At 36.6% G+C, this 14,179-nt stretch overlaps 1 protein-coding gene across 2 annotated transcripts; it reads left to right on the top strand.

Moving 5' to 3' along the window:
• The first annotated feature begins 3,868 nt into the window (after window positions 1–3,868).
• On the top strand, window positions 3,869–12,995 carry LOC131638280 (uncharacterized). 2 transcript variants are annotated; one of them, XM_058908833.1, is made up of 7 exons: window positions 3,869–4,132; window positions 4,437–4,514; window positions 4,623–4,698; window positions 5,010–5,083; window positions 5,198–5,268; window positions 11,787–11,830; window positions 12,637–12,995. In XM_058908833.1, the coding sequence occupies exons 1-6, from the start codon at window positions 4,097–4,099 to the stop codon at window positions 11,827–11,829; spliced, it is 378 nt and encodes a 125-aa protein (XP_058764816.1). In that variant the 5' UTR covers window positions 3,869–4,096; the 3' UTR covers window position 11,830; window positions 12,637–12,995. The 2 variants fall into 2 exon arrangements, with proteins under 2 accessions (XP_058764816.1, XP_058764817.1); XM_058908834.1 differs by lacking the exon at window positions 11,787–11,830.
• Window positions 12,996–14,179: the final 1,184 nt, after the last annotated feature.

The raw sequence follows: 14,179 nt of genomic DNA on the forward strand, positions 1-14,179 counted from the left end.
TTTTCTTATGTATACATTTTATTTTTATTTTGCTGCGGTGAAAAAATCCTGCAATCATGTACTTGTGTGTTTGCAATATTTTATTAAATTGGTAGGTCTTAATTTAAGATAAATATTGTATAAAGTCAAATTTTTCTATTGTTCTTTTGGATTGATTGGTTAATTGGGAATGGATCATGAAGGTTTCAATCTTATGCTTCTGGAAAAAACTGATACAGTAATGATATGTATGATGGTTCATGTATTGATGTGTGTTAAGATAAGTTACCAGCTGCACTAGTTACATTTTAAAAAATATTAGATGAAGTTTAGCATACAAATCAGTAATTATAATAAAAAAAGTAATCTGGTCTAGTGGCAGATCAACTTGTGTAGCAACCAAAGTGGCATTAGTTCGAATCCTGGTTTTGAAAATTTTTATGGAAAAAAAGGATAAGATATTAGCCATGTCATCTGCCACGTCTCCAAACCTTAACGTCCGTTTGCATAAATAGACGGAAAGGACCTACGTGCTCCGTTTTTAAGACTTAAGGGATTGATTTGAACTTTTTAAAAGTTAAGGGACCATAATGGACCCCGAGTCAAAGTTAAAGGACCAAAAAGAGTATTTTCCCATGAATATATATAATAGACGTGGCTTTTATGAAATGAATATATATAGATATATATCTTAATTATATATATAATGGTATTGCATACTAGAAATGAAATATAATTAGAACAGTAGCAGTAGCAGCAGTTACAGGACTAATGAAATGTATACATTCCCGTTTGATCGAAATAGCCGAATTAAGCGGTACATTTAGTTGTCCGGAATTTGATGGAAATTGACGTGGTAGCTAAGTTTAATTAGTACGTTAACATGGTGGTGTTATTTTGTCGAAATTGTGATATTAATTGGTCGATTAATTAATGATTGAATTAATGTCCAATAAGTCTATCTAATTGGAGTAAACTTGAATTTAGATAAATCATTCGGTTTGTCGGTAAATAACGGTATCTTAAGAATATGACCGTAATCATGCTTTGGGATTTAGTAAATAACATAGAAATTATGGTATGACAGTAAATAGTGAATTTAACTGAATGAATCGGATAATCGATGAAGTAATTGAATTGTGTCCGATTAACCCGGTTCGAATTATGCTTTTAGTAACTTGGGAGTATAACCCGAAAATTCGTAAAGTCGTGAATATTAAGGATTTAACCGAAACTTAGATAACCGGTAGTGACGTAGGATATATATAATTAATTAGAGAATATTAGGTAATTGATTTTGGTTAGTTGATAGTGGGTTAGTGAGTTGATTAAACGACTAATTTATAGAGAATTATGAGACTAATGTGAATTGACTCAATGTGTTGATTTGTTGTGATATACCGAAACATGATGATGTGATGATTTTGTTAATGTGTGAAATTATATGTTTGTCGTGATGTGTCGAAACATGACGATGTTTGTGATGATTGATAATACGTGATGTTGTATATATTCGTGAGGATAATTTTGTGAATAAGTGAAGATGAAATATTATGGTGACGTGAATTACCTCGTATAATGGTAATTGATTGTGATATAGGCTTATGCCTCATGATGATATGTGATTGTGATGAGTATGATGTGTTGTCTTGTTTGTCGAGTCACATTTCATATGCATACTCTGCGACGGCCTGGATTGGCAACTTAGTGACGAAGGCTTATGCCTTGTGCCTCAGATTCGGGCAATTGGTGACGGGGGCTGAAGCTTCGATTGGTACCACATGCATATACATGAGTCATGTCCCATGTGTCATATGTGATTCATAGTTGTGACGTTTTGTGACTATATCGTGATTGTATTTTGTGACTTGTTAAATGATGGATGTATGTGAAAATGTGAATTGATGATTTTGTGAATAGTATGAGGATATCAATACTTGGGAATGCGATTAACTGAACATGTCTTATGTGAATTATATGTGATGTTTTAAGACTAGATGTGTGACTTATATGTAATGTTTTGTGACTATATGTATGACTTATATGCGGTGATGCTTTAGGACTAGAATTGTGATTCCTACATGTGATGTATCGTGAATTGTCTTGCAAAGTAAATGAATGAGATATATTTATAATTGATGTGAATATGACGTGTTGTGACTGTAGTAAAATGAAAAGTATGTGAGATTTGTGAGTTAGTGAAGGTATGAGGAGTATGGCAATATTAATACTTGCGATGTGGTAACTATATATGCCTGAATCCTAATATACAATTTATCATGCGCTCACTTATATGATTTGATATCTCACACTTTTCTCTTGTTCGCCGTTGCCTTTATATTGGTAACGTGCAGGTATTCAAGTATGAAGATTTAGTTGCCGTTAATCGAGTCGGTTGTCCCTTTGATACGTAGCACTCAGGGGAATGATTTATGATGTTATGATGTTGTTGTTTATTGTTTTATCTTAGCTGAATAAGATGTTGTTGATTTAAAGATTGAGAACTATGATTCCGCCATGTTCTAATGAAAGAAGTTATTCTGTTTTGAAAAGTATTATATGCTGAGTATTTGTTGATTGATTAAAGAAAGTGCTATGTATCCGCTAAATGCGATGATGTGATTTATTGTTAAATGAATATGTGACGCCTCATTTGTTTGTCGAAAAATTTTAAAATACTCTGATATTTTCCGCATTATAATTGCCGGGTAGAAATGGGGTGTTACACCACACGCATCAACATCATCATCACACATCACATAATCACATCAAAAACATCAAATAATAATTAAATTATTAATTAATTAAATAATTAAATAAAATTATCGGGGTGTTATAGAGGGCGTCCGTGACGAACCCTCACCATCATCCCGAGGCCTCTGTGATGAAGTAGTAGTTGTGGAAGGCCCCTCAACTAGAACTGATGTAGCAGGCCCCTCTGCTGGAACAGGTGTAGCAAGTACATCGGCTGGAACGACTGCTCCATCTGTAACCTGTGACACTACCTGCATCCACGCACGTCGCACGGAGGCATGTTGTCCAGTCCTCCCAGATATAATGCGGTCTGGACGGGCGGCCATAATATCTGCATTGTATTACAAATAAAATCGAGTGAGATACAATTTAGTTATAACTAGAATAGGAAAAAAACAAATTAACCTCCGTAGATGCGCACACAAATATCTTTCTTAGATGCACCTATGGAAGTACCTACTTTTAAAAATACTAGGTTTCTTCCGTAGGTGCATCTACGGAATGACCTAACGTTTCATTTCTTTCATAGATGCATCTAAGGAAGGTTCTGAAACCTCTAAAACGCAATAATGGTGTTTGTCACTGTTCCAAGGGTTAAAAACCCCATTTCGTTGCCTTGATCGTCCGTTTTACACATCAAAAAAATACCTACATTGTCTCTAAACTATGTTTCTAAAATTATCGAATCATTTCTACACCTAAAAATTGAATTCTAACTCTATTATAGGAAAACTCGAAAATAACTCAAACTTACCGATTAAATTGAGTTTTGAAGATGTTGAAATGTGTTAATTATTGATGTTGATGTCCAAATCCGAACTCGAGAGAAAACAACGAATTTTGGTGGAAGTTTGATTTTTAATGTTGAGAGTGATTGAGAGTTTGAAATGAAAAGTGAAAAATAAGGGAGGAGAAGAGTCTGACGCGAATAAAACATGAAATGCTTCTGTAAATATATCTCAGGAAGTCTTACGTATGTGCAGCTATCGAACAAAATAATATCAAACAGAAAAGGTACTTTCAAAAATACATATACAAAAACAGGGGATATTTTAAACAATTGGCATGATGCATAATAGATACATGGTTGGATAAAAGATTCTCTAAAAAAAATGTAATACAATAAAGTGGTATTTTGGGGGAAATAATAAAATCCATTTGATTTCCGTTGTTTCTCCGTCAAAGAACCGTGGAGATTTTTACCATTATGAAGAAGTGCAAGCCATAAAGAGATTGACCGAGAAACGCAATCCAAATCGTGGCACACTAGTTTTCTCTTTCGCCACACAAATCCTCAATTCTGGCTCCCATTTGATCCTCATGAATCATCATTATCATGTAAATCAACCCATTTCTGCACCATATGGCTGCCGCTGACAACACCAACACCAACCCCAAGGTTTTTACTTTTCTCATCTTAATTCTTTTTCCCTCTAATTGTTTTAGACTAAATTAAAGTATTTTAATTATTCAAAGCCATGTGTTTTTAGTTAAACACCAATTATAATTTGTCAAAATTCAAGTGATTGAATCTAACTGCATCTTGTTTCAGTGTGTCCAACACCAGACATATCTTAAATCCATCTGCAACTTTCCTATTCATATGCTTGTATCTCACAATATCTTCATTGCTGGGTTTAACAAACCACATGTTTCTGACTCTTACTCTTGTTTCAATGTCTTATTCATGGATTCATTTCAAGGATTATTACAAAGTGCTGGAGATTGATTATGATGCAACGGATGAAGATATTAGATTAAATTACCGAAGACTCGCCCTGGTTCGTAACCTACTCATTTCCTCTAACACCGCTATCCATTTTCCATCATTTTTCAAACCATCAACTACAAAATTATACATCTTTGACTTTCTACTTACTCATTCATAGAAATGGCATCCCGACAAACACATCGATGATACTTCTGTTACTGCACAATTTCAACAGATAAATGAAGCTTACACTGGTAATTTACTCATCACCCTCGTTGTGCTTCTTTTAAATTACTTCAATTTAGTATATTAAATAACTTCCTGATCTGCTACTTGTCAGCCTCAGATTTCTATTATCTCACCCAACCAATCATGTAAAACCCGTACACAATCTCATTAGATGATATGACTTTAATTGATACATTTAATCTGCAGCACCACATCATTATCATTTGAACAAGATCTGTGTGTTTGGCTTATACTTTAGAAAACAACAAGCAGCTAGTTGTTAACAATAGCTGTGGTGGATATTTTCTTACACTAGTCTTTCAATGTTATTCTCTAGTATTGAGCGATCCTGTCAAGCGTCTTGACTATGATTTAACAGGGGCATGTGTGATTGACAAGTACAGCTTGCAGGTATTGCAGTTAAAAAATGTAGTATTATTTTGGTGATTGTTTCGCTATATTCCCCCGACAAGTATAACTGCTTATCTGTACTTACATATTTGGGCGTGTCCCATTGCTACACAGGAATATCTGGCCAGATTTAAAGGAATGATTCTCACCTGCAATGGACTTGGTATCAACCATGAAGACAGATGGTATTTGCTTTAATTTTTATTTATTCCCTACCTATCTATTGCCTCTTATTCTACAGTAAAGGTGGAATTAATCAGCCATAACTCTTAAATGCACGCAACCATGAGGAAATTCAAAAAAATTATTTTTACCTTATTTGTTTTTGTTAAGGACAGACACCTGTGTGGTATTTTTTTCCTTTTCCAGATGGACTGTATGTTTATTCTCAAGCACAAAATTTACTTGCCCGGATTCCAAAGTCATTAAAAATTTTACTCCTTCTGAGTGAATTATTTATTAGCAAAAAGACACATATTAATCAAAATAATGATCACATTAAATCTATGCAATCCCAATAAGTCTACTTCCTAAATTATCCTCTATGACTAATAAAAATGGTTATTAAAAATATAAAAAGTTAATTTAAATGAGATCTTTTAGACAGATACTATCATTAAATAGGAGAAAAGTTGTTAAAACTTGCTCATCTTTCATTCCAAAAACCGAGTCAATTTTGTTCATAATACAAAAACTAAGAGTATATAATTTTCTGCTGCCAATTTTGTGGTCATGTTTATATTAAAGGAATTTATTTAAAATAGGATTAAGGCTACTCTAGTTTTATCCACATGCTGTCTACATGTTTTTGAACCACAGCAATTATTATATCAAATCTTAGCCTTCGGTTTAACACTTTGGAGCCAAAATACCTGTTTTTTTTACTTAAGATATTTACCTGATCTATTTTGACTATAACTCCTTTGTTTCCTCACCTACTAAATCCAAATGATTTATTAATTACGCGTTAAAAACGTCGTTACATTTAAACTACTTTCTGCATACGCTGTTAGCTCACAGCCTCGAAAAGTCTTTACATTACATGGACCATTGATTACATTTCTTTAGTGATAGAAATATGGTTAATGGAGTGGGCCTTGAATATGGGCCTAGGCCAAGGGTGTGGAAGGTTTACACTAGGAGAAAGACAAAAGAAAAGGGGAATGATGACGTGGCTAATAATGCGTGAGTTGCATGAGAATGAGAAAAGGATATATAAGCAGTGAGGGGGGAAAGGGAATAATTAGCTAAGAATTTATTAGGATATTGTGGTGTCATCTCTTAATTATTTGGAGAGAAGCATACGTGCTTCTTAGGACTGGTATTCCATTACTAGTTAGTTACATTGTTATCTTGCTCATTTCCATGTAATTGTGAATCCCTTGTTGAATATAATTGCATTGCTATCCTAATTTTCCACTATTCTCTCTATACTATTCATATATACTGTTATAATCCCATCAATTGGTCTGACCCACCGGATCAAAATGCACACTGTGACAAAAATTGTTCATGACAAGGATGGGTGACAAAATTGAAGCTTTGGAAACACAGGTTGAGAGTGTGACAATGACATTGCAAGAGCTTGCGTTGCAAATGCAACAACACGCTCAGCAGATGCAACAAAAGAGCGTGATCCTGACAAAATTAAGCAAGCAGATGGGAAAGAAGACAGTGATGCAGGAGAACTCTATGGGTGATTCATCATAGAGTGAGTCTCTCGTCTTGCAGGGAAGAAGGTGAAGCTTCCACTCTTTGAAGGAGAGGACCCGGTGGCGTGGATCACAGGAGCTGAGATCTACTTCGATGTTCAGAATACATTAGAGGAGATGCGTGTGAAATTGGCGCGCCTAAGCATGGAATGTTCAACCATTCACTGGTTCAATCTTTTGATGGAAACGGAGGACACGTTATCGTGGGAGAAACTGAAACGAGCGTTGATTGCACGTTACGGTGGGAGGCGGTTAGAGAATCTTTTCGAAGAATTATGACGCTCAGGCAGAATGGGAGTATGGGGGAATTTGTGGAACGGTTTGAGTTGTTGTCATCGCAGGTGGGAAGGCTCCCAGAAGAACAATACCTAGGATATTTCATGATTGGTCTGAAGCCTCAAATTAGGAGGAGAGTTTGAACCTTAAATCCTCAAAACCGTATGCAGATAATGAGGATTGCGAAGGATGTGGAAGAAGAATTGAAGGATGAAGACGACGGTGACGAGTGACGTAGTGAAAAGAAAAGGGGATATGATCGATTGGGCCGAAGTGATTGGGCTGGATTATTTAAAAATAGAAACGAGTCAAATTCCAAAGACCTAAATAGTTCCTTAATTGCGGGTAGGTCTAACATGGGACAGAAAACGGGTTCCAGCGGGTCGAATGCAAATCCCGCTTCGTCATTCGCATCAACAGCTCGCAAGAGTGAGAACGACCACCGTTCTGGGACGTCGGAGAAATGGAGGCGGGTGTGAAGCCTGCACAACGATGAAATGGAAGAAAGGAGGGAAAATGGGTTATGCTTCAAGTGTGGAGGTAGGTATCACCCTGCCAAACACAAATTCCCTGAGCGAACCTTGAGGGTTCTGATTCTAGGTGAGGGAGAAGAGATGAATGAGGAAGGGGAAATTGTGACGATGGAAGAGGTGGCAGTGGAAAGTGAAAAGGAACCCGAAGTTGAATGTAAGTCGATGGGAGTTTTGGAAAGTATGGGTGAGCACCATACCATGAAGGTTGAAGGTAAAATTGAGAACGTAGATTTGTTGGTGCTGATTGATAGTGGGGCAATTCATAACTTCATTTTGCCCAAAGTAGCGACTGCTCTGGATCTCACTATCACCCCTATAGCTGCCAAGAATATTAAGCTTGGTGATGGCCACAAGGTTATAACCAAAGGGGTGTGCAAAGGAGTTAGTATAAAGTTGGTAGAGATTGGGATTATTATTGATGCTTTGGTCTTGGAGTTAGGTGGGTTGGACATGGTCTTAGGTGTTTCTTGGTTGAGTACATTATGTAGTTTTTCCAAGGAAACTAGTTGGCGAAGCTTCAAGGACAAGGCAGTAGGAATGTAAGACAGTGTTATCTGAACACTTTTCTAGAAGACATTCACAACAGGGTAGGCGTGGACTGGCGGTGGTCACATTTTCAGGCCATAGAAGCAGAAAATTCTGTGGCATCACAAGGTTTGAATGCTGTATTGAAGGAGTTTCTTGAGATGTTTAAAGACAAAATTCAACTACCTCCTGAGAGGACACAGGTGCATCTGATTAAATTGTTTCCGGAACATGGGTTGGACATGGTGTTAGGTGTTTCTTGGTTGAGTATATTATGCAGTTTTTCCATGGAAACTAGTTGGTGAAGCTTCAAGGGCAAGGCAGTAGGAATGTAAGACACTGTTATCTGAACACTTTTCTAGAAGACATTCACAACAGGGTAGGAGTGGACTGGTGGTGGTCACATTTTCAAGCCATAGAAGCAGGAAATTCTGTGGCATCACAACGTTTGAATGCTGTATTGAAGGAGTTTCTTGAGATGTTTAAAGACAAAATTCAACTACCTCCTGAGAGGACACAGGTGCATCTGATTAAATTGTTTCCGGAACATGGTCCCCTTAATGTTCGACCAAATTGATTTCCTCATCATCAAAAAGAAGAGATTGAGAAGCAAGTGGGAGATTTATTGTAGGCGGGAGTCATCAGGCCAAGCATGAGTGCTTACTCTAGCCCCTGGATACTGGTAAAAAAGAAGGACAAAAATTGGAGGATGTGTGTGGATTATAAGGCTCTCAATAAAGCTAGAGTACTAGACAAGTATCCCATTCCCATAGTAGATGAGTTGTTAGATGAATTATATGGAGCTACTATGTTTTCTAAGATTGATTTAAAATCAGGGTACCCCCAAATTAGGGTACTTGAGAATGACATTCCTAAAACAACCTTTAGAACTCACAATTGTCACTATGAATACTTAGTCATGCCTTTTTGGATTGATGAATGCCCTGGCTACCTTCCAAGCCACCATGAATGATCTTTTTAGACCCTATTTGAGAAAATTTGTTTTGGTTTTATTTGATGACATCCTAGTTTATATCAAGGACATAACGGAACATCAACAACATTTGAGGTTGGTCTTATCTTGTCTAGCAACCCATTGCTTTGTGGCTAACCAATCAAAGTGCAAGTTTGGCTGTGCTCAGATTGATTACCTTGGACATATAATTTCAGGAGAAGGAGTTGCAGTGGGCCCTGAGAAAGTAAGGTGTATTCTTGATTGGCCTGAACCTAAAAATGTGAAGAGAGTACGTGGATTTTTAGGTCTCATTGGGTACTACAACAAGTTCATTAAGGATTATGGCAAGGTAGCAAAACCCCTCATTGAGTTAACTTAGACGGACAACTTTTCTTGGACAACTTTACTTGGGGAATGGAGGCCAATAAGGCTTTCATGAAATGAAAAAAATTATGACATCTCCTCCTGTCTTGGTGCTTCCCAATTTTGAGTTACCATTTGAGGTAAAGTGTGATGCAGCTGGCAGAGGTATAGGGGCTGTTTTAATGCAGCAGAGGCAGTCTGTTGCCTTCTTTAGCAAGGCCTTATCTAAGGGCAACTTGGAAAAATCAGTGTATGAAAAGGAACTGATGGCGTTGGTCCTATGCTATGCATTCAACATTGGAGGCATTATTTGTTGGGTAGAGAGTTCATAGTATATACAGATCACAAGAGAAACTGTTGGATGAAATAGCCAATGATCCCTATGTAGAGAATTGAACACCACCATTTCTTATCCTATGTGGGCTGAGAAACGGAAACTGTTGGATGAAATAGTCAATGATCCCTATGTACAAAACTTGATGACTGAAGTACAAGAGAAACCAAATGGTAAACATGTGTTTTATGTGAAACAATGGGTTTTGTTGTATCATGGTAGGTTGGTGATTTAACCAACATCACCCTCATTACCTTGGTTATTAGAAGAATTCCATAATACCCTGGTTGGAGGACACTCAGGGTTTTTGAGGACCTACAGAAGTGTAAGGGATTTTGTCAAGTGATGTGATGTGTGCCAGAGACAGAAGTATAGTGCTACTACCCCTGAGGGACTGTTACAACCTCTGCCTGTACCTAATGCTGTATGGGAGGACCTTTCCTTAGACTTCATTACTGGTATGCCTAAGTCTAAAGGATATGAAGTTGTGCTGGTAGTGGAGGACAGAGTATAGCCACTTTATCTTGCTAAAATATCCTTGCACTGCTAAATTCATAGCTAGGTTATTTGTCAAAGAAGTGGTGAGATTACATGGAATTCCAAATTCCATAATCAGTGATAGGACCCTATTTTTGCTAACCGTTTTTGGATGGAATTGTTTAAATGGCAAGGAACCAAGCTTAAGATGAGTTCATCTTACCATCCAGAAACAAATGGTCAAACTGAAGTAATCAATAGGTGTTTGGAGAGTTAATTGAGGTGCTTTGCCTCTGTCTGATCATCCCAAAATGTGGTCCCATTGGATACCTTGGGCTGAATTTTGGTACAACACAACTTATGACGTATCTATTAGGAAGTCTCCTTTTGAGGTGGTGTATGGGAGGCAGCCTCCTACTCTATTGAGGTTCTTGACTAATGAAACTAAAGTAGCTGCTGTGGCATTTGAATTAAGTGAGAGAGATGAAGCCTTAAAACAACTCAAGCTGCATTTGTTGAAAGCTCAGGAGAAGATGGCAAGGTATGCCAACAAGAAAAGAAGAGATTTATGTTTTGAAGTCGGAGAGTGTGGTTTCTTAAAACTAAGGCCTCATAGGCATCAATCGGTGGTGAAAAGAATCAATCAAAAACTGGCTGCTAGATTCTATGGCCCTTTTTCACGTAAAAGAGAAAATTGGGGAAGTTGCATACAAGTTGAAACTGCAGCCGAGTCTAAAATCCATCCAGTGTTCCATGTATCTTTAATCAAAAGAGCAGTGGGAAACTATCAGGTACATGGTGAACTGCCTAGAGAATTGGAGGTTAATGAGGCTGTTGATGTGTATCCTGACAAGATTGTGGGTTCTAGAACCATTTTGCAAGGAGATACTGAAGTTCAGCAGAGCTTGGTCCAATGGAAGAATAGGTCCATTGATGATGTGACATGGGAAGACAATGAACTTCTGTTTGGGCAGTTTCTTGAATTCTGCCTTGAGGATAAGGCTGTTTCTAACGCGGCGGGAGTTAATAGAAACATGGTTAATGGAGTGGGCCTTGAATATGGGCCTAGACCAAAGGGTGTGGAAGGTTTACACTAGGAGAAAGACAAAAGGAAAGGGGAATGATGACGTAACTAAGAATGCATGAGTTGCATGAGGTATATATAAGCAGTGAGTGCGGAAAGGGAATAATTAGCTAAGAATTCTGTTAAGATATTTTAGGGCCATTTCTTGGTGATTTGGAGAGAAGCATACGTGCTTCTTAGGACTGGTATTCCCTACCAGTTAGTTACATTGTTATCTTGTTCATTTCCATGTAATTGTGAATTCCTTGTTGAATACAATTGCATTGCTATCCTTATTTTCCACTATTCTCTCTATACTATTCATATATACTCTTATAAACCCATCATTTAGCCTCAAAACTAAATATCTATTACTTTAAATTGACCCGCATTGTATCCGACATTAGTTATTTTATATTTTATTTGACTCTAGCCCTACCCAATCTAAATTTTAATTTTCCACAGGTCACAACAATTGACTGAAGGTTTTGAACCTCTAGATAAATAAGGTGTGTCTCTGGCTCTACTTCAATTCACTTTAACATTTAATAGTATTTTTGGTCCCCTTCCATATGAGGTGAATCCGCTTTTATTCCCCGTATTTTTTTATTTAGATTCTACCCTATCATTTCATATTGCTTCTCTTTAGTCCTTTGTGGATTATGACAATGCAAAATCGCTGATGTGGCAAACACAATTTTAGGATATAGAATATAGGATAATTTGAAGTTAGTTAGTAAGTTGATAAGTTTATTAGGTGGTTAAGAGTTGTTATTTTGGTTATTCTTAGAAAGTCTTTAGATAGCTCTCGATTGGTAGAGTGGAAGATAACTATGAATAATTAAGTTGTGACTAGAGAAAGCTCTAGCGAGAAGAGAGTGCTCATTGTTTACCTTTTGTATCTTCTCTTTCAATCTTTACTTTTGAAAATCTTAATGGATGGGGTAATAGACTATGAAAAGAGGAAAAGATTGGTGGTGGTTTCATGGCCAAACATAGGCCAGACGATGATAGTGCGGTGGCATGAAGAAGCTGGTGGTGGTGGTAGATTGGTGAGGAAGAAGAAAGGATACTGTACAAGAGAGAGAAGAGAAGTTGTTATTATTGCAATTGATTTATTTGTTTTTTTAACTTGTTAATAATAACTCAAATATTGTAAAAATGTTCAATCATTTGATCTTGCAACCAAGCATTGTTTTTCCACATCAATGCAGCATACATTAGTATTGCTTGTGTATGCTTAAGTTGAATGGTTTCATTAGGAACCTTTATGTAAGTAATATTACAAACTTCTTTTGTGCATTTTCCTTTGTAGGTAATATGCCGCCTTTCACTTGTATATTTGATCACAATCCCTTAATGTTTGAATTAGCAATGGGATTAGAATTGCAAGGATGCTTTTTCCGGGCTCCGATACTGGTGAACAAAAGAAGCTATCAGATAGGCAGATTACTCATATGGATTTGCTGCAGCAACAATTCTTAGTCACAGATGTCAAAAATTTAAGCTTACGGACTGCTTGATTCCCTTTTCAAAAACCGCTTTTAGTGGTTTCGAAAACTAAAAAATGTAGTTGTTGCTTTTGAATTCTCTTTTTCACTTTGTAAAAGCCCAAACTAGAAAACACACGGAGAAGAGCAGATTTTTACTAATGTCACATTGCTAATTTTTTTCCATCTGCTGTATATAATTTTGCGAGCAAATATTTTATGGTTCAGATGTATAATATTCCATAGCTAGCTACTTCCACAATTCACAAATGAGAAATATTGCATATGATGATATGCATGCAAGAAGGGAATTCATCATACAGTCAATCTTGATTAGTTGAATTTTTTTATGTCATAACCAATATATTTGGTCATCAATCCCTTTGTATATGTTTTTAATGTAAATTTAACTTGGCTTAAATGCACTTTTGGCTTAAATGCACTTTTGGTCTCTGTAAGTTAGCGAATTTTTGATTTTCGCCCCTGTAATTTTTTTTGCCAGAGTCCCTATATCTTACTTTTTGTTGCAGTTTAGTCCCTAAAGTCAAAATTCGCAGGAAAATCTGCAGGTTTCCTGCATATTTTCCTGCGGATTTTGATTTTGGGGACTAAAATGAACGCGAAAGTGAAATATAGAGACTCAGACAAAAAAAAAACTTAGAGACGAAAATAAAAAACTCGATAACTTACAGGGACCAAAAGTGCATTTAAGCCATTTATCTTTCATAAAATGGAGAAGGTTGATTTTTATTTTGAGAAGGTTTTTTTTTAATATATTTTTTCTAGTTTTCACCCAGTATCCGATCCACTGAACCGTTTAATCTAGTTCGAGAGCCTGTTCTAGCATCAAGTAGTTCTAATCATTTCCCGATTACAGCTGCGGGGAATCAAACCACCATGCTTCATACCAATTCTAACGTCAAACACTAATAGGCTGAAAATTCAGACAATATCTCTTCTCATCTTAATGATGAGATTTATACCTCTGAAATTCGAAATTGCAATTAGATTTTTCTTCGTAAGTCAAGCAGTCAGACCATTTTTGGCAAAAATTAAATTGGTGGTGCATCTCTGAAAATATTCTTGAGTGCATTTTTAGCTATTTTAACACAAGCATCCCATTTTTACCAAAAATTAACCGGAGATGCATCTCCGAAAACATTTTTGAGTGCATTTTTACCTATTTAAACGTATGTATTTCATATATTATGTGATATTTTTCTGAGATGCATCTTCAATTATATCGCATAAAATTTTCGCTCGCTCATTTTGTGCTTATTTTTTGGGAAAAGGGTGTGTCCAAAGATGCATCTTCGAAAACTAGGGACATTTTAGAGATTTCACCAGGGGTTTGGGAGAACCTATAAG

Source organism: Vicia villosa, unplaced genomic scaffold (assembly GCF_029867415.1).
Source record: "Vicia villosa cultivar HV-30 ecotype Madison, WI unplaced genomic scaffold, Vvil1.0 ctg.002240F_1_1, whole genome shotgun sequence".
Lineage (NCBI taxonomy): Eukaryota > Viridiplantae > Streptophyta > Magnoliopsida > Fabales > Fabaceae > Vicia > Vicia villosa.

Bases quoted from the DNA above. Each gene is read 5' to 3' on its own strand.
- LOC131638280 (XM_058908833.1), top strand. From the start codon at position 4,097: ATGGCTGCCGCTGACAACACCAACACCAACCCCAAG. The intron at 4,515-4,622 runs GTTCGTAACCTA...ACTCATTCATAG, and splicing joins ATTACCGAAGACTCGCCCTG to AAATGGCATCCCGACAAACA. The intron at 5,084-5,197 runs GTATTGCAGTTA...ATTGCTACACAG, and splicing joins TTGACAAGTACAGCTTGCAG to GAATATCTGGCCAGATTTAA.